Source organism: Centropristis striata, chromosome 8, assembly GCF_030273125.1.
Source record: "Centropristis striata isolate RG_2023a ecotype Rhode Island chromosome 8, C.striata_1.0, whole genome shotgun sequence".
NCBI lineage: Eukaryota > Metazoa > Chordata > Actinopteri > Perciformes > Serranidae > Centropristis > Centropristis striata.
In genome coordinates, this window is record NC_081524.1 from 34,681,831 (window position 1) to 34,702,108 (window position 20,278).

A 20,278-nucleotide genomic window follows, 5' to 3' on the forward strand; every position below is an offset into this window, starting at 1 on the left:
TGACAAAGCTCGTGAACATTTCACCCACCCCTCTGCAACTCACACACACACACACACAAATACATGTGTTAAGTCACCATATCAGGTCCGCATGCAGAGCCTTCAGCAGCTGGCATGAACTTGGTCTCACACTTCCTCCCAACACGGTGGCACCACAGAGCCTTGCAGATATCCTGAAACAACATGGGAGAAAGGCAAAAAAGTTACTCGGCACTCCTAGAACGTTGTCATGCTCCAAATAGAGAGGCGCATTCATCCGTATCCTTCATACAACAGCTGTAAACAAAGCTAGCAATGAGAAGGACAATAAATTACAACAACATTGTTATTTTGCCACGAGAGAACTATTAAAACATGTTGACGGAAAACTTGCTGAAAAAGAGACGGTCTGAATAATGATCTTCTGGCAAGCTATCAGGGTGCAGCAACCTTGTATCTTCAAAATATTTATGCTTCAGTAGCTAGGATAAGAACATTTTTATGATCCCACAGGCAATGCAGTCTATCAGTGATAATAAAACATGCACATCAATTGTTTTTCCAGCAGAATGATAAAAAGCAGCAAAGGAGATGATGCTTTGCAATTATGTGCATTAACAGAGCACAACTAACTTGACAAACTCACATGATGTCACGGCTGTGTTTCTCAGCAGCGAGATGAACGATTCAGATGGGAGAACCTGGTGTTTTCCCCACTCACACTGCCTAAAAAACATGGCCTGCTACTTTTTACCATGTCTACTCTGTTACTATATGAATGACTATATCAGATTTTGACAACTCAGTGCAGATGTTGACAGGCACCTCTGCCTCAGCTTTATGCTGCCAAGAGCCACCATGGAATTCATCCCAAGGCCTATTTGTCCAGCTGTTTTGCTTGCTCAGGCCTTTTTGTAGCAGTAAAATGGCAGAGAAAGACAGGGAAAGAGTAAGTGAGTGATGGAAGGAAAAGACAGAAAGAGGTGATGGACAGAGTGAGACAGAATTAAAGAGAGAAAAAGGGAAAAACAGCCTTTCTTTTTGCTATTGTGACCCAGCTCTATCTAACTGCACACACCATGGAGAGTATCATTTGGCTCCTGCAGCAGTACCTTATCTTGACAATGCCTGCCAAGAAGTTTCATAAAATATGAATTCATTATATGATGAACTGCACCGCTGAGGCAGATTCTCGTAGTGTTTTTATGAGGAACAAGTGTCTGGAAAGACAGTGAGCATGAGTGCTGCTTGGGGATTACTGGGCCCTGTGCACCTTGCTGCTACCAGGTGCAAGACCAAAAACAAAACCACGAGGGAGCAATTCTCAAATATCTCATAGCTATAACAACGCATGGATGTTTTGAACTTTAGATAAGCGGGCTAAGTAGGATAGCATGTGCTGATGTCATGGGTTCAAATCCAGATAATATTTTGTTTTTCCACCACCACACCAATAATTTAAATTGCCTTTTCAGCGCCATTTAACACTGAAGAGATCTAAACCCTATCTGGACTCAGGCAGGGTATCTCAAACAGGAACATCAGCAGTAATGAGACAATGGGAGAGCAACAAGGAGAGATTCCCATTGGCAACGCTCCAGTGTATATTTAGTCATCCATCCCAGTGAGTATTTAATGGGCAGCATTATAACTCTCAGTGTTTACTTTGTGTGTGTGAGAAGGAGAATATAGTCTGCCTGCATGTGCGTGTGTATACACATGAGGGAATAAAATCCTAATCAGTTTCTCTTCTCCTTCCTCTTTCCTTTATTCTTCCTTTTTTCCTCTACCTCATTCCCCCCATCCTGCACTCAATTTCCTTCTCTGTTTTTTCCTAAGAGGCAATTGCCACCACATTGTTTTAAACTAATTAAGCACTCAAGTATGAGTGGGTATGCTGAGAAAACCCCAGAGAGTATTATAGCATGGCATGGGATTTTAAACTTATTTTTAAATGTGCATTGGATGGCTTTATTGAGTCAAAATCAATCTTACCTTCTTAAAGTCGAGGGTGCAGAGTTTGGCCTTCTCCCCAAATTGCCATTTACACTGTGTGTCTGCATCGTACAGCTCGCCAGGCAGCTTCTCAGGGTAGCGATACTCCTTGATTGCTCTGGGTTCATCTGATAAGCACACAGCCTGGGCAGAACTGGAGGAGACAAGAGGAGAATAAGAGAGGAAGTAATGGAAAAGAGGAGGAAAACAGAAGATGAAGAGCAAGGAAAGGGGAGATGAAAAGGTCAGCAGAGGACAGGAGAATATGGGGAATAAGAGTAAAAGATATTTAAACAACTTGTTAAATACAAAATATGCCAATGTTAACAACAACAGATGTGTGAATCAGTGCTTCATAAATGTAAGGTAGCTGGTATATAAAGCTCCATGCTAGGCACACAGAAATTCCACAACAGGGCGCATCAGTCCATGATGCTCCATTGTTTCCCGCTTTGGAGAGTACCGTAAAGTGTTGCCAAGGTAACATAACAAGTTGCCAAACTGAAACCCTGAGAGTAATGGTTTTAATGCATCAGAGGCTCAATTATGACAGATTGCCCATATCGTTCATATCCTAACACCAGCAGGGGGTTTCCAATGTTAACTGATATCACTGGTTACGATACAGAGATGTTTTACAGCTTATACACTGCAGTCAGGGGAATATAATACAACAATATGGTGGAAACTGTATGAAAAGGCAAAATATGTTGGAAAGTTTCATCGTGCTAGTGAATGGTCATGATTGCTTTAGCAGAATATGTGTGTGAGCATGTGTGTGTGTGTGTGCGTGTGTGTGTGTGTGTGTGTGTGTGTGTGTGTGAGAGAGAGAGACAGATCTTCTATTGCTTAATGGGCCCCGTGTGTCTACAGAGAACAATGGCTGTTCTGCAAGTGCAATATTCTAATATTCTACATTATTCACATACTAGGGTTTCTGAAAAACACATTTATACTTCAGCAGGCACACAAGTAAGGGATGTGGGCAAGCTCTCACGCACACATCAGACACACGTAAAATTACAAGCTCAATGTAGCTCGGAGTAGATTCCCTTTAGAGAAGCTTTTTGTATTCACTGATGGCACTGTGAGAGGCTCAGGACAAGATGTTTTGGCCAAAATCAAAGCTGTAAGCACTGCACGTCACGAGATTATCATCAGTTGGGAATAAATAAATAAATAAATAAGAATTAAAAATAAAATAAATGGTAAAAAAGCATCCATTCTTTTCTAGGATTCCCGGCAGATCTCCTGACTCATCTCTTCCAGATAAAAAACTGCTGACCATGGGTTTTTTTCGTGCATCACACACAAAGACAAAAAGATGTTGTGTGGGAAGAGACAGTCCCGAACGTCTTGATGACATATGCCAGTTACAAGACTGATAAAAGAATAGTGATCACAGATAAAATTTCGCACAAGTTTAAAGTTTAAAGTTGCCTTTGTAGTTGGCAGGAAGTTATTGGCTCAAGCCAAGAAATACTCTGACACCCCAACCCCAAGCCCCTAGGAGTGGTGCTGCGCTTTGAAGCAAATTTGACATAGCGGCAAAACTGTGTAATTACAACTTCTGGCTCCATCACATGATGCCATTGGGCCCAAAAACATGTTTTCCTATTGACTTTTTCTTAGGTACATCAACTTCCCAGGGAGAACACTTAAGAAGCCCTTATTTAAAGCATAATGTCCTAAAAGTTGTAAAGTTCACTCATAGCCAAGTCTAGAGTTATCTTCCTTCCTCTGTTTATGTGAATGTGCCCGAGACAAAGATGCAGGGTCAAAGGAAACACTAATGACCTTGCTCTATGGACCCATGGATGCAGAAGATCCAGGCAATAAAAAAAAGATAGAAACAACTCAAACTGTTTTTGGCTTCTTGTGCCACAATGCAATTTCCCTAGAAATGAAAGGGGACCTGGCCTCTAATGAGAGTCTCTTGCTGTCTGTCTTGAGAGTGAGATATAAAGACTTAATTTGCAAGCTTTAGAAGTCACTGATTAACACAAGCTTTACCTTTGCTTTGTACAGCTAGGCTAGCTGCTTCCTCCTGTTCCCAGTCTTTACAGGGTCCAGCTATATACATAATGACAACAGACTAGAGACTGGTATCCATCTTCCTATTATATTATTATATTTCCCAAAATGTGTCTATAGGAGACTATAAGGTGACCCCAAATAACTCAAACTCTTTTGTGGCATGTCCGCTCCAATGGATGAGAAACTTTAACCTCAACAGAATCAGAAACAGAACACTCTTGAATCACTGACTTTCGATTGGCTTCACCAGTGCTCACACAAACAAAAATAACTTCAAGTGGCTTTTAAGGGGATTTTTTTTGCTTCCATGGCTATGGAAGCTGTCCCTACATTTTAGGCATGACTAAGAGTTCAGATAAAGCATCTGACTATACATACAGCACTGGCACAGACCTCTCTGTCACAGCCGACTGAGGACAGGCAGATTTAGAGTGAGTGTGATGTAAACGCAGCTGGATGACACAACACTCCCTCTCCATAGCAGATGAAGGTAGAGACATTTAGGAGCCTCAGTTAACTAAACCAGACACATTAAGCCAAAAACAGTTATATATCATAACATTCTGTTGATTGCAATTAGGAAAATGTACAGCATTTTTATCATTTAGTGATTATAGAGGAAGACGACCCCTGGTCCTTTCAGTGGTGCAGAGATCCCCCTCCACGTGGCCTCAGGGGGTGATGGGAGTTTAATATAAGGCTGACAGGCCTAACAAGGGTGAGGTCACCCCAGCTCTAATAACTCAGCGAGGAAATACACTGTCTGTCTCCACCACTCTGAGAGGGGAGACCTGACAGTTCAGTTAACACACTGGTAAATTTAGTGGCGGGCACTGGCTCTGAGCTATCTGGTTTCATGCACACACACATGCACAGACACATAGAAACACAGCCAGACACATGGACGCTATGCCTGTGATGCTTGTTTTCCTCACTTGGATGAGCAGGGTGTATGCATGAAAACACACACTACTTTCTCCCTCACACACGTTCACTCACATGTACGCTGACACATATAACATACAGTATGCAGTCTGTAAAACAACACCTACAGGAGAATAGCAGCGCCACATATCACTTAGTTGCTATGTCAGCAATATATTTCAGCCTCTCACACACATGCATACAGTAGGTCTGCTTGTCCTTTGCTTTTACAAAATCAAAAGTCACGTAATAGCTAAAACATAAGTGCAGTTTTTCACTTGGCACTCTTTGAATCAGAGCTGCACTTGTAACTGATATTTCTGCCGCTGAAATGTTTTTTTTCTGCAACACATGTTCATCTATCAGGAACACATGTTGAAAAATATAAACACAATGCATTTTAAAAGTGGACTCTTGGTTTAATAATTCTGTATTATAAACTGATACAGTGCTTTATGTCTTTGTTGCATGAGCTCTTAACAAAGACTGGCATAAGGATTTACTCATTACTCACCAATGTGCCATATGGATGTGATGTTGTGAAAACTTAATAAGACTCTTCAAGCAGTGATATCCATAAATGCCATTATTAACAATGAGTACTTCTTAAATCATTTTTTTTGCATTGTTTTTAGCACCACAACAAAAGCATAGCAGTAATAGAAAACATGGCTGCTTACTTGAGGAAGCGGCTGAGGTACTGGCGGCTGCAGGCGGACCAGGAGAATATACCGTTGTGACCGGCTAATGTGGGAGACATGATGTTGCCTTCTGACTTCTTACAAACGTTCCCTTCTCCATCATGGACCATTCCAAAACTACCAAGTGGAAAAAAAGGAAGGCAGTGCTCCATTAAAATGGGCTGAAATTATTTTTCTTTCTTTCTTTTTTGTGGTTTTTATATTATACTGTATCTTCACAGTAATGTTCCTTATGTATTCAAATCCAAAAATTCAAATTTTGTTTTAAGTACACATGTTGTTTTTTTGTTGCCGAAAATGTATTTTTCCCTCATGATCTGAAGACGGCTTCTGCATGATGACATAGCTAAATTTATATACGGTATATAGGGACATGAACTGCTGTGGCTGAGGGTAGCAGCAAAAATTTATTTTAACCACCTAAAAAAACAGTATCAGTTTAAGTGTAGGCTATATTTAGAACATTTCATCAATTTACCATCAGACAACCCTTTCCAACAGCGTACTGAAGCCATTATGTTAGTCTTCAAAGCCACCAGACTCCTTTGATAAAAACAGCAATTCTGTCATCAGACAAAGAGTTGTTAGTCTACTGCTCCCTTGATAGGTTAGTTTGTTTGTGCTATTGTGTGACTTTAAGATCCAGACCAACGTGGCACCCGCATTCGTACAATACTTAGCTCTTAACTGGAGGCGTGCCAATCATTATCTACTGTTAGTAATACACCGACTATGGATAAGTATCTCATACAGCTTCACTTAGAATTGGATGCTTTCGATTTGAAAAACCCAGAAAATAGTACAAATGGAATCAATCTTTAATCAAACAGTAGAGGACCGGTAGCCATAATATGCAAGGAAAGAAAAATGCTTCATATTTTGTGGTTCATGCTTCAATCATATGTTAATACATGTCACATGTCAGATGTGCAATGGAAGACTTCAGCTTTTGTTATTCTCCTGGATCATTAATTATAGCAAATCTTAAAAACATCTTAGACCTCACTTCTATTTCTTGTAATTATTCTTCAGGGCATTTTATGTCTTTAATGATAGCTGATGGTAGTAAACAAGGAGAGAGAAGGGGAATGACATGCAACAAAGGCACTTTGTGGTTCATGGTTGACGCCGTCACTTCACCACCAGACATTATTCTCAGCACTTTTTTTCATCATGCACTCATGAGAGGGATGTGAACCCTTACTTGTGTCCCGATTCATGGGCGATGGTGAAAGCCAGACCCAGGCCTGTGTCCTCATTAACGGTACAGCTACGGTACTTGCTGCACATCCCACTAATTGGAGCAAAACCTGCAAAACAAGTGATACAGTTGTACACATTTTACATCAACCTTCAATTATTTCATCATTGCTGACTCACTGAATTCATATACAAACTGTAACTGATTAATTACATCAACCACCGTCAAGCTGTGTTTACTCCTACTTTACAAAAATTGGACTTTGAATCTCCAACTGGATTCTAACAAAACTGACCCCTGTAAGAGCGAGCTGTGGACCACATGCATAAGAAATATCAAACACAGAACAACTGGGTTAAAACCCCTCCATATGTTAAAATATGGGACTCTGTGGAAACATAGATCCCCTGCTACCTTTCACTTCACTTTAAAACATTCTTTATCTGTCTTCACTTCTTTCTCATATCTCTCATTCTCTATTAAACTCCTTTTTACTATTCAGCTCCCTTTGTGCCTCTCTGTGTCTACACACACACGAAGCACCCTGGCTCTGAATCAAAAAGGATAATACCCATGGGGGCCTCCCTTAATGTTTTTGTCTCGGTGTCTCAGGGAGAATTTAGTCTTGTGTTTTGTTATTTTACGGCTCTAAGTCATTCGCCATAGAGTGCAAAACCCCTAAAGTAATGTTCTCATGTACGTAGCTAATGTGAATAATGATATTAAACACAAGCAGGCAGATTGACTGTGAGAACTGCCATTTAGTTCCTTTTTTGTGTCACGAAAGAAGTAGATCATTGATGTTATATAGTGGTTTTGAATTATGGAGGAAAACATTGAGGAATAGGGCTGTAACTGTAATGCAAATAAACTGTGTTACATACTGACTGGTAGCACTAACTGGTCATTTTGCCTGGCACCTTTGGGATTTAGTCAGAACTAACTTTTTTTGACTGCACATACACAAAGACACACACAGACCTTTGAACTGGGCTTTCGTAGCAACGATTAGGGCTAATGCTAGCCTCAACACTTTGAAGTCAAAACTTAAGTCTGGGGTTTGAAGGGAGTGTGTGTTTTCTTGTACGTGTGTGCATGTGTGTTTGACTTTGACTGTGTTTCTCTGGGATACACAATTGAAGTTTTTCTCACAGTGCGGAAGACAACAATGTGTTTGCATAGTCATTACCACAAACAAGCTGTTGTTAGTTTGTTAGATGCTTTACTCTCACGATGACTGAGTGTATTAGTGCTCAAAGTAACTGAGCTTGGTCTGTACAGATTATAGTTAAAGAGCACTTTTTAAATTATCTGTGATTTCACTGAAAACAAAATCAGCATGTCTCATTTTCTGCATTTACTGCTTGTTGTATATTTGCCTGATGTTGTATATGCACTAAAACAGCTAAAAGCAGAATTCAAGACTTGTAATAATTTTTTTTATGCTCATAACGGCAAGGATTTTTCTTTTCCACATTACTATCTACAGTGTGCAATACTGTCAGGTTGAAAAGATCTGAAAGCTGCAGATTTTTTTTCAACATCTGTTTTGGCTTCTGTGACCCCGTTCACACCGTGTGACAGGGGACAGAGACACCTTCCCAGAGAAAGACAGACAGCAAGAGACAATGACATATTTCTATAAAGAGCAAGAAACAAGAACAAAATAAGGACAGGTTGCATTTATGTGACTTGAGACTTGTAACTTGACAGTGATTGTTACAAAATACACTGTTAGGTTACATCCACACTATTGCATTTTCTTTTATCTACATTTAAGTCGAGGAAATAATTTCTGAAATGGTGCTAAAATGCTAAAAATGCTATTTTATAATGAATATGCATAAGTGTGGACGCAGTCTTACTTTCAATTGTCATTATTTTAACTTCCAGGACTCCCTGGAAAAAGAAATGTTGCACCTTGATGAGACCTTCTTGGTAAATAAGGGATAAATAAAGTAATTAAAAAAATTCTGGCATTTATATTGTCTCAGATTACACTTTGAGGCATTTTGTAACTGCAGAATCTACTTGTCATTGTAAAACACGTACCAAGAGTATCGCACGGTTCATTCTTCCAGGAGCAGATGTCGAGTCCCGTGAGGAGGATGGCGTGGTCGTGGTGTCGGCCTTCTCTGCCTCCCAGAGTAGACTGCCAGTGGCAGAAGCTGTTCAGTGTGTGGTCTGCATGGTGGTTGATCACCAAGCCATCCTGTGAGATAAAGCAGATAAAGGGAGGCAGACATAGAGACAATGTTGTCTTTATGGATTGGAAGCTGTGAGCACAAAGTGTTATGGATTTCAAAGTCAGTCAGTTTGAATGATGTGACCTTCCCCCGTCTACTGAGACAAATATCAATAAAACCAGATTATAACGCCATAGACTGACAGAAGACAATGCTATTTCAGTTATATTTTTTGGTAACACTTTACAATAACCATCTAAGTAATGTTTATAGATGGTTTATAAACCAATTATTAACAATTTACAAAGTGCTATACATAATTAATCTTTAAATGGTTTCAACCAATTTCTTAAAGCTATATGAATCATTTCAAAATCATTAACATAGTAAATATGGTGTTAAAAATGTAATAATGAGTGAAACTAAAACTATTAATAATCTATTAATTATAATTGAATTGTTTGTTAATGGTAAAGTAACTATAAACTTACATTAATATATCATCTATTAGCCATTTGTAAATGATGTAGTTAGTTAAACATTAATAAATTATGTATTTTCCATTCTAAAAGGCCTATATACGGTTTATAAATGATGATTAAACATTAATAAACTATCTGTTTACCATTTATAAATGATGGTTATTGTAAAGTGTTACCTATTTTTTTGTTGATTGACAGATCCTTGCCTAGTGTTTATATTCAATTACCATGATTTTTAGACTAATACGTTAAAGGCAACATAGAGATGTGAGAGGGGACACTGATTCAATGTGTTGCTGCTAGGAAGACAAACGTCTGGGACATTTTTGCAATTTTTGGGATTCCTAACCCTGATAATTGCCTCTTAAGGAAGATTGATATCTATTAACATCACAGGTGGATGGAAACCAGAATCCGTTCTCCTCGGCCTGCTTGACTCTTTTCCTCCGACAGTGCCCCACCTGTTTCTCTCTGCTTCTGTCCTTCTCCCTCTTTTTCTCTTGCACTCAAGCTGTCCTTCCATCCCCTCCACTCTAAGAGAATTTCCCTCCTAAATCTGGCAAAGATCCAAGGAAATGTGTACCCTATAATTAACCACTGTAAAAGTCCTCAGTAGTTTGGACGAACCCGGGAAAATCTCTGACAGACTGAAGAGATCCTCAGGCATAAAAACAAACAAACAAATGATCTGTTTTTTGCGTGTATGCATTTACCTTGCTGAACACAATAGTTGCTGACCTCAGTTTTTTAGTTTGTTGTGTTATTGTGCCACTTCGGTGTCGCCGAAACCACCCATTTAAACACCAAAGTCACACAATAACACAAACAAATCAACCAATCAAGCAGACCAGCAACTCATGTTCTGCATGGTAAAATTACTGTTTTTGTCAATGGAGTCTGGTGGCTTTGGCAAGTGCAAAGAATGGCTGCATTTCCACCTGCGTGAACTTAAACAGGGCTGTCTAACAGAAAGATAGAGAGGTGAAAATATTCTAAATACAAAGTACACTTAAACAGATATTGATTTCTTTTAGGCGGGCCTCTTTGTAGGTGGCTTAAACACGTTCACAGCAGTGCTCTGCTTAGCTTCTGTACTGGTACAGCTGCTTCTCCAAAAATTGGGGGCATGCAAACTGCCATCAACTGTAGGTAATACACTGACTATGGAAAAATACATCATTCAACCCAACTTACAAGAAATCAGAACTATCCTTTTAAAATAAAGTGTTTTCTTCTTAAGTGGCTGGAATTATGGACATATTAGGGTTTTCGGTAAGGCTTTATAATAAGGTCCTTAATAACCATTAATTAACAAGTAATAAGGCATTGTTCTGGCTTTAGATCCGGTAGTTGCAAAAAGCATAGTTAACTTATAGTTAACTTATAATAGATGAGCAATAAAGTATATTTTAATATCAATAAACAAACAAAATAAGATTAATAAAGGCATGGCAAAGACATCATGGGTGGGTCATGGGTGTTTTTAATGCCATTATTAACACTTATATAAGCTTATATACACACAATAATGTTAATAAGCATCTTGTAAGGACTTACAAGGGCCTTATTACTTGTTAATTAATGGTTATTACAAGGACTTTCATATAAAGCGTTACCGGATTTTCAAATGCTTTGCTTTGCTCACCTGCTCTTCATCCAGAAGCACAAGACCGACTATCACTATGTTGATGTTTCCACCTATTGTACCATCTTTGAAGAGACTGGAGACCTAGAAGAGACACAAACACAGACACTGTTATCCAGTTAAACCATACGCAGTCTCTTGAGTGTGAACATGTGTTCTCAGGGAGCTTTAGATGGTTATAAGGTCATTAAAGTGACATTTTTTAAGCTCTATTATGTCTTTAAAAATGCAGGATCATTAAAATTTCCAAATTCAGAATAAAGTAAGGTAAAATGAAGTACTTCCTAAAAAAGTAACTGGACTGATATTTGTGTTGTCATACATAAGGTCTGTAGGTCCTTGCACTATGTAGACACACACAATAGAGAGGTCTGTGTCAAGTGCATGAGACAACACACCTTGACATTCCTGTAGAAATAACACACAAACCCTTTTGATGGTATCGGTGAGGTATGACAGCCATAACTGCTGTTTTCAATTCAGCTTCTTGTACTCACATGGATATCTGACCATCAATCATAACACTTTGGGCTTTGAAAGTGGACTCCTGATCTCTTTGTCTTGTCGTTCGCTCGCTGTCTTTCTCTCGGGCCCTGTGAATACCTCAGGTGCCACTCACTAAGCCTTTTTCTCTCTCTTCCCTTCTGGAACACTCTCATTGGTTCCTTATGTTCCTGATGTTTGGTCTTCCTCTGCACTGACTCATGAGAAGACACATGGCTGTGGTTTGTTACCAAATTCTAGCAGAATTCAGAGGTCAAAGAGACAATCAAAACCACTTACTTAAAGTAAGATCTCCTGGAACATCAGTGTTTGACAGAGCTCCAGATTTGCAAAATTCAACAGATAGAGTGAATCATTGTGTTTTCACTGCCTCATTGAAGAAACAATCACAGGTTTCCATAGAGCCTCAGTGTTTGTAGTACATAATGTACAGGGTGTTTTTTTAATTTGGTAATTAACGCTTTTGAAGTCTTTCCACTCGGCTGAGAAGAAAACATAAATCTACGCATAAGCTGGAGAGGCATATCGGATTCAATTTTTAACAAATATTAAATAACCTTTTGAAGGCCCATGAGAGCTGGCAGGTGGGGTAGGGCGTTGGGTGTTTTCTGTGAAACTCCATACTGTATTTAGGTGACTCCTCTGAGGCGGGCTGTGACTGCTCCAACTTGGTTTCTACTAGAGGGAACTATGTTTTCAAAATAGACAGATTATCTTTGGATTTGTCAGTCAGTCATTAAGTAGCAAAACGAGCGTGACGGAATTTGCTTGCAGATCAGCTGAGAGGTATGGGGGGGACACTGAGTGTCGTGGTGATGATCTCATCCAGATATCAGTTTCATGTTTTTAGATGTGCACTTTCTGATAAGTGAGAATGGAAGACAGGGCTGTTAAAACACTAAACCCTAAGCCACTGCAAACTACAAATGACTTAATCTATGGCTTTCAAATCAATTTCTGCTGATATTTGCCCTTTACATACTGCACAATGACAAATTAAAGTCTATTAATTAAAGGCTAAGGTTTGGCAAACATCTCTGATTTCCATTTGTCTTCCTTTTGTAGTCTGAGTAATACTGACCAATCATTTTTCGTACAAGCTTTGGTTGTATGCCGGTAAATAGTCCATTTAGACGTAAAAAGAGTTACATTAACCCAAAAGCAATCACGGCAAGCAACAGCTATCGTCTGAAGACGATTGAGCTTCTTTAAATTTTATGTACATTCATATTCAGAGAAACAATTTGGTCGTGGATGTCGTCTCTCAACTCCAACTCCATTCTCGTGTCGAAAAGTTGCTAACCAGACTGTAAACAATGACTGGCAAAGGAAGAAGTCTTAGCCCAGATATTTGGTCATCTGTTATCTGGATATCCACTGGTTACACCAGAACCCCCCGCACCAAGAGGCTAAATCGTCGTTCGCCGATACATGCTTTGCTTGATGATGTTCTGACTCTATTTTTATGTTCTCTGTTGTTTTTAAATGATTGTCTGTAACTAACTGTGCTGCTGCCTGTCTTGGCCAGGACTCTTTTGTAAAAGAGATTTTTAATCTCAATAAGACTTTCATGGTTAAATAAAGGTTAAATTAAAAAAAAAAAGTGAGATTGAGAGCACATGAGCCAGTGCTAATGAATAGGATTGTTGTAAGGCAATTTAATCAACTTGATGAAACTTAATGTTTTTTCTCCTCCCTTGCATAAAGCTGAAAGACATGGCGTAGCAAGTAGACAAACACCTTATCCTTTATCACATTTGTTATTCATAAAAATAAGACTGAATCAGCCAATTACTATAGGGAACACCTTGGTCCATCACCCTTCAGGTAAATTTTTTAGATTTCTACCTTAGTTTTTCTTTGAGCTCTAATGATGTCTGACACTGATTATAATTAGGGTTCCCTTACCATGTTAAGCACAGTAAGAACATATGTGGTAATGTTCTCATGGCCATGGTTGTCCATCATCTTCCTGTCCACCACCACCAGCGTCTCCACATTGAGCTTCTGATTGCCCTGGTGCTTCATCAGCACTGCTCTCTTGTTCCTGGGGATGAACTTGTACTCATCTGGAAGGTTAAAGACATCATCTTCTGGAGGTTTGGGCATGTCTGAATAAAACAGGAAAAAGGAGAAAAGAACTCAGCATTTTAACGATATTGTTACATAGCCCATGAGAACCAACTAAAACAACCCACTGTGGCTATAGACTCAACATGTTTAGGATCAAGCTGTTATGCATAGTGGGCTCTGAGTGATTAATGAAAGAAAAAACAATAGCGCATATAATAGCAAGTTAACAGCAGTTATGACGTCCATTACAAATATACAACCCTTCCTTCCCACAGCCGATTGCTGTGCAATATTTAAAATGAACCTATAGCCACTCGCCAAATCGCCACCTTTGTCTGAGTGTTAACCAGCGATTCTGGCAAGTAGATGACAATCATTGTGGATGATTAACTATACTCTTACTTTCATAAACTGATGTCATGGATAAAATGCAAACTGAGGTTTTTTCTGTTGTTGACTCTGGCAGTCTCAGTGTTATGGTACCATTAAGTAAAGTGTGAAACCACAGTATGTGGTTGTACATTAGCAGCTAGAGCAAGTCACATTTTCTCATATGCAACTGTTATAGGAAAGCATTAAACTGACATTACCAAGACATTAATAAAAGCAAATCCATCTTGCTGTCAGTGTAGTCATCAAAGAAATCTCTGAACAATTTCATATAGACATAACACATTTCTCTATAGTGATGGACAAGGGCCATTTCTTGATTCATTACAAGTAGTTAATGTATTAAATTATAAGCTACTTTGCAAACTTTTTTTCAATAAAGGTACTTTGAATGGTGCCCAAAGCTATGTCATAGATAAGATATGCTTTTTTTCTCTTAAAAAAACACATGACGTAAATTGCAATGGATTGTTAATGCAAACTTATTCTGAAAACGTATCAGTGCTTTGTTAAGTGAACATATGACTCAGATAAACACACACTTAATCTTGCCGAGCTCTGCCCTGTTTTTATCTTTTGAAGCTGGGTTGCCTCTAAGAAACACATCTTACATCCATACTCACTTCTACACTATGACGTGAGGTCAATAGTGCACATAAGTCAAAGCAAAGCAAGACTTAAAATGAATGTAGCTTGTGACATTATCGCTTCAAATCTTCACTACAATACTTCCAGGTTATCAGAACCTTCACTTATCACTGCTTGGCTGCGATAAACTATAAAGCTAGAACGTTTGCTTATACAGGCGAACAGCAGGTGAGCGACCAAAGCGCCTTTTTGACTAAAACATGGCACAGGTGTTCAGTGATGTCATCCTATGGGAATGTAAACATCAGTGTGTTTTCACAGGGGACAGACAGCTGGGGTTCTGCAGGGTAATGGTGGTGGTACCAGTCCAATCCCTGCCCAATCTCTTTCTAATGACCCCTGTGACACCAGCAATGTTAACTGATCTTGTGGTAATTTCTTGAGACCAAACATTGTCACGGTGTAAAGTGAGTATAAAACACTTCCCTGAACCTTTCACAGGTCATGTCACTCATGTCACCAGAAATGTCAATACAGATTATTCTTCAGAGGAAACATTTGTCGCCACGTGAAATTCAAATCACAACCTCTTCAGAAAGCTTTCTAGACTCAGGATAAACTTTCAAGGAGATTTGCTAAACCTGTTGAATTGCCATTATTTATCGTTGATGAAATCTTCTAAATTAAGAATTTGCTGATAATTCAGAAATGCATTCAGCATTTAGTCAGTAAAACACAAACATCTTGTTCTGTCTCTTTAACACAATGGGGGTTAATGATGTGTTAACAAGAGCCCATGTTAGGACAGAAGGTATTACTTTCTAATGTTGTGTTACAAATCGTTAGCCTCATAGCATAATTGCCTAAGTCATTTTTTGGCCAAATTGTGATATCTGCCTAAGGTAGTTCATGTTTCTTCAACTTTCTAGACAATAAATGTACTTTCAGTCAATCAAAGGGATTAGGAGAAGTGTGTTTTTACTTTTAATCATATTTCTGCAACAAGGTATGATGAAGTGATGTAAACGCTAGCAAAACGCTTTTAAAGAGAGACTTGTAAAGAGATTTGTTTTGACTAGAAATAAGACATTTTGACAAGATATAAGATAAGTATTCTTGGTTAGATTTTGAGTTTTTGCAGTGGACTTGTTCATATTTTCGGAATAGCGTTCAGTGAGCAGAAGTACTCTGTGTTCGTTCCAAAAAAAGACCAGTGTGATGTTTGTATCGTTTTTTTCTTGTTTTCCGAAACGCTCAAATATGACTTAGGCAAATATGCTATGAGGCTAAGGAAATGATACATGTGTTGTTCTCACTATATGAGTAAGTACCTGTGAATTCTGGTCAAAGCCACCAGACTCCAGTGACTAAAACAATAATTTTACCTCGCAGAACATGGGTATCTTCGTCCACCACTGCCTCAATTGTTTAGCTTTTTGTTATTGTGTTGTCTTTATTTAAAAAAGTTAGTCCAGATTCATCCTTAAAAAGAAAGTTGAAGTATATTTTGCTGCTGCCCCGATCCACCGCAGTACATTGCTTAGCTTTTGTGCCAGTACTCCTGTCTGCTTCTCCAAACTGGGGGCATGCAGACCACTATAGATAATACAATGACTATGGATAAGTACTTCAGAAAACCCCACTTCAATAATTCTGAACTACACCTTTAATAGTGGTGTCTGTGTTTCCCATACACCAACCAATCACAACCCTGGGAGGCTGAGTGCTAACAGAGTGAACCGGAAATGTCAACTAATAGAATTATTATCATATGTCAATCTTTTTTCCTTTCTCCAAGACAGTGTAAGTGATGTGATAATTCTTCAAAATGTGGCTTAACTTCTCGAAGTTCAAACCTATAATTTAGTTATAACTGGAAAATTTGAGAATATTATGACAGAGCTTAAATGTGCAATGTGAGCCGTATGTCTAGGTGGGAACATTCTTATTTAAGTGTCAAATGTTAACCATTTTCATTTGAGGGATTGAAAAGGGCAAAATGACTACATTACATTTTTTTAGAACAAAATATGTCACATAATCTAATTTTAAAAGTTAAAGGGGGAAAAAATCCATAGGCAAAGGCAAATATCCCTTAGGTGGGAGAACATATTAGAAGATGAGTAAGATTAACCTCATTATAAAATTGTTGTTGAAGCATTTAAAACGAAATCTTCTATCAGCAGTCCAGAGAAGGTCCATGCAGTTTTCCCTATCTCCATCTCCTGAGTGCCTACTAAGGTTTGTAAAATGCAAACAAAAAGCTAATGACGCTTGTGTTACTTATAGTCCAACATGGTCTCACAGAATCCGTGAAATAGCCACGGATTTGCTTAACTCAAAATCCGTGGAATAGTCACGGAATCGCTCAAATTTCCGTGAAACTGACACGGATTTCGCTACAATGCAAGTTAATGACAGTCATATCCTGTGGCTATTCCAACATACAAAGTGATTATGTACATTCACTGAGTGAATATTTAGAAAATAAAACATATATTTCTCGCTAGAAATGTGATCAAAATCCATTTTTATGCAGAAACTAAGTCAAAATATTGATTTTTTCACTAAAAATGAGAGAACTGTCCGCCATGTTTTTTGTTCTGACCGCCGGGACCTTGAAAGTCACGTGACTTGGACCACGAATAGCCAAGGGATATGACTGTCATTAACTTGCATTGTAGCGAAATCCATGTCAGTTTCACGGAAATTTGAGCGATTCCGTGGTTATTCCACGGATTTTGAGTTAAGCAAATCCGTGGCTATTTCACGGATTCCTGTGAGACCAGGTTCTTATAGTCTGTCTCCCTGTTTGCTTAAATGTATGCATGTAAAGCAGTTGAAGGGACATGAAAAACCGGTACATGAGAGTGAAGTTTATAAAAACGCTGCATGCTACATGTGGATTAGAATGAGAAATTGCCCTTACATACATTTCTTCCGTCTCCCGCAGTAGTGTTGCCTCTGCTTCTCCCCATTTCTGTAGTCGTTGTCTAGGCGATGGCTGCTGCTGTAAAGGTCACTGTCAGGATGCTCCATCCGGTCACTGTGACTGATGTCACTTTCCTGATCTTTATTAGGTGTGATGGAGGTTGGCTCTATCTGTGAGTTTGCAGATCTCTTGGTGACAAAGTGTCTGTTTGATTTGTGATGGTTTATATCTGGGGATCTCTTCTGAAGCACCCTTGGGTCATGACCTCTCTGATCTGTCTGGGATTCCCTCACGGTCTTGTAGAGGATGTGTGGCTGGTGACTGGAGGGTGCTGTGAAGTTCTCTCTCTGGGCAAGACTGAAGGACACAGGTCTCAGGAAGAAGTCTGCATCCTGTGTTCTGATCAAACCTGACTAGAGGCAAAACAGAAAGTACTATTAGCTTTACAGTTGGCAAGTTTTATGTTTTATGTTTTATTAAAGGATCCCCATTAGCTTGTGCCGTGGCAGTTCGCTAGTCTTCCTGGGGTCCACATTCCAACAAGTAATACTCAACAGTCCTACAACAACTTTAACAATAAAAATACATTCCAAAATACATTAGAAAACTGCAGCACAAAAGTTCATTACAAAATGCAGCACAAATTTAAAAGACAGTTTGTAGAATCAAACCATTGAATTATAGCCATTTGGATTAAATGTTTAGGAATAATTGGTCAAATGCATTTGATCAGAAAACAAATAAAATACAAAAAACAAACAAACAATACAGCTTTAACCAGTATCATTGATTGTAATCCTGGACATCATGAATCCAGGTAAACATCGCTTCTATAAAGAGTAGCGTCCTTTCAACCAAAATAAACAATTTTTTTTTTTAAATAATCTAAAATTTAAATAACCCCCCCCCCCCAAAATATAATAAGCCCAACACCTAACATTAACCACTGACAAAGTACATCTTTAATTTCTTTTTGAAGGATATTTTGCTTTTTTCTTGACGGATATCAAGTGGTAAATCATTCCATATATTACTCGCTCTATAAAGCACTGTTCTTTCCAGAGAATTAGTTCTTGGATGAGCTTGCACAATATCACCCTTGTCTGCCTTCCTGGTGTTATGTTTATGCACAGTATTACAAAAAACTATTTTATCTCTCATGAACTCAGGTCTGTGTGTTGTTAATGTGTTGCTCAGAAATGTCACGGATACAATGTATTTTGCAAAAATGTATAATATTTGACCTTGTCTTTTAGATATAATAGCCTATATGCTTCACTTTGATTCAAGGCAAATGAATAACGGCTGAATAACAACATTTAAAAGTGACTGGTGGAATATTGGTGTTCAACCCACAACAGCTGGCACGTTCTCTTCCACTCAGAAAGCAGCCTGTAGGCCCGTAGTCATATATTCCAAATGAGCAAAACAATACCCTTCCCCAGCAATTCGTTTAGCTTCCCAATCCGTCTCTGTCAGCAATTAGTCAAGATTTGACTTTCGGGTCACTGCGAACCTGACCCCCCTAAACCTCTGCGAGGCTCAATTACTGGCCGTGTTTCTTCATGTTCAACATCTGTTTTGCTGCTCAGGGTCAGACGTTATCTCAGAAAAATCTAAATAAGACTCGGCCAGATAGAGAGTTTCAAACAAAAGGGCTGGTGTGAGGATGAAAGGTGGTGGCATCTCTCTTGTAAACAATGTATAAGGACACAGTTCTCAAGGTTTTAGACATTCTTTCATAGGTGTCATTTATAATGGGATACTGGGGACATTAGCCCACACCTTTTTTATATGGATGCTCTTGTCCCTATCACTTTTTAGGAGCATAATTTATAAAAAGCGTCCTCAAAAATGGCTTTCAGCAAGTAATGTCTATTAACAAATGATAACAAGCACTTGAAAAAGGATTATTTGCACAGGAAGGAAACACACAATGCAATGTAAATATAGAAGAAGCAGACATGCATTGACCAAAAAAGTAATCCTCCACTTCTCAACACAAAGAGACACCCTTACAACAGAGAAAACATACAAAAATAGCACGTAAAGTACTTTCTGAATATAATATATAACCAATCCTTTTCAAAAATATGTTCCTAGATGTAACGGATACTACTCACTTTTTAAAAACTGCTGCTCAGGACAGACCACTTTAAGTACCAGAGCCTTATACTTGTGATTTTATGGGATATGTTATGGGAAAGCCCGTTCTAAATCTCTAGGGTTCAGCGCAGGTTTTCTTAAGTTGACCTTATTCTCTCTATCCTTCTCAGTCCGTCTTTGTCTCTTTCCCTAAGAGACGGAGACATTTCCAGTTTTTATATTCCATTTTCAATAAACTATCAACACAGCCGATTCAGACACTTGGAGATTACTTTCTCTTGCTCTCAGCCTCTCTCTTTGTCTCTCTCGGTCTCTCCAAACACGCACCACATCTGTGTTGACAGTCAACTGGCACAGAGAGTTTGGAGTGTAACTGCTCTTGGCAGAAAAAGCAGTTTCCCTAAAATACGTTTAATTGACTAACATTTTTTTCACTGAGTGGAGTGTGAGGTCCTTGGCTGACAGAAACAGGCTGACACAGTGGCAGTCGTGACGCTGTAGCTGGCCCAGGGTGTGCATGCTGTGTGTGTGTGTG

At 38.9% G+C, this 20,278-nt stretch overlaps 1 protein-coding gene across 1 annotated transcript in view; it reads right to left on the reverse strand.

Moving 5' to 3' along the window:
- LOC131975637 (A disintegrin and metalloproteinase with thrombospondin motifs 16) overlaps positions 1 to 20,278 on the reverse strand; it is a 61,941-nt gene that overhangs the window by 26,973 nt on the left and 14,690 nt on the right. Inside the window, exons 4-11 of the mRNA XM_059338330.1 lie at positions 17,639 to 18,050; positions 13,563 to 13,765; positions 11,151 to 11,234; positions 8,890 to 9,049; positions 6,841 to 6,946; positions 5,616 to 5,753; positions 1,975 to 2,128; positions 78 to 173 (exon numbers count right to left, since the gene is read on the reverse strand). Of these exons, the coding sequence (XP_059194313.1) occupies positions 78 to 173; positions 1,975 to 2,128; positions 5,616 to 5,753; positions 6,841 to 6,946; positions 8,890 to 9,049; positions 11,151 to 11,234; positions 13,563 to 13,765; positions 17,639 to 18,050 (1,353 nt within the window). The remainder of the gene's footprint in view (positions 1 to 77; positions 174 to 1,974; positions 2,129 to 5,615; positions 5,754 to 6,840; positions 6,947 to 8,889; positions 9,050 to 11,150; positions 11,235 to 13,562; positions 13,766 to 17,638; positions 18,051 to 20,278) is intronic.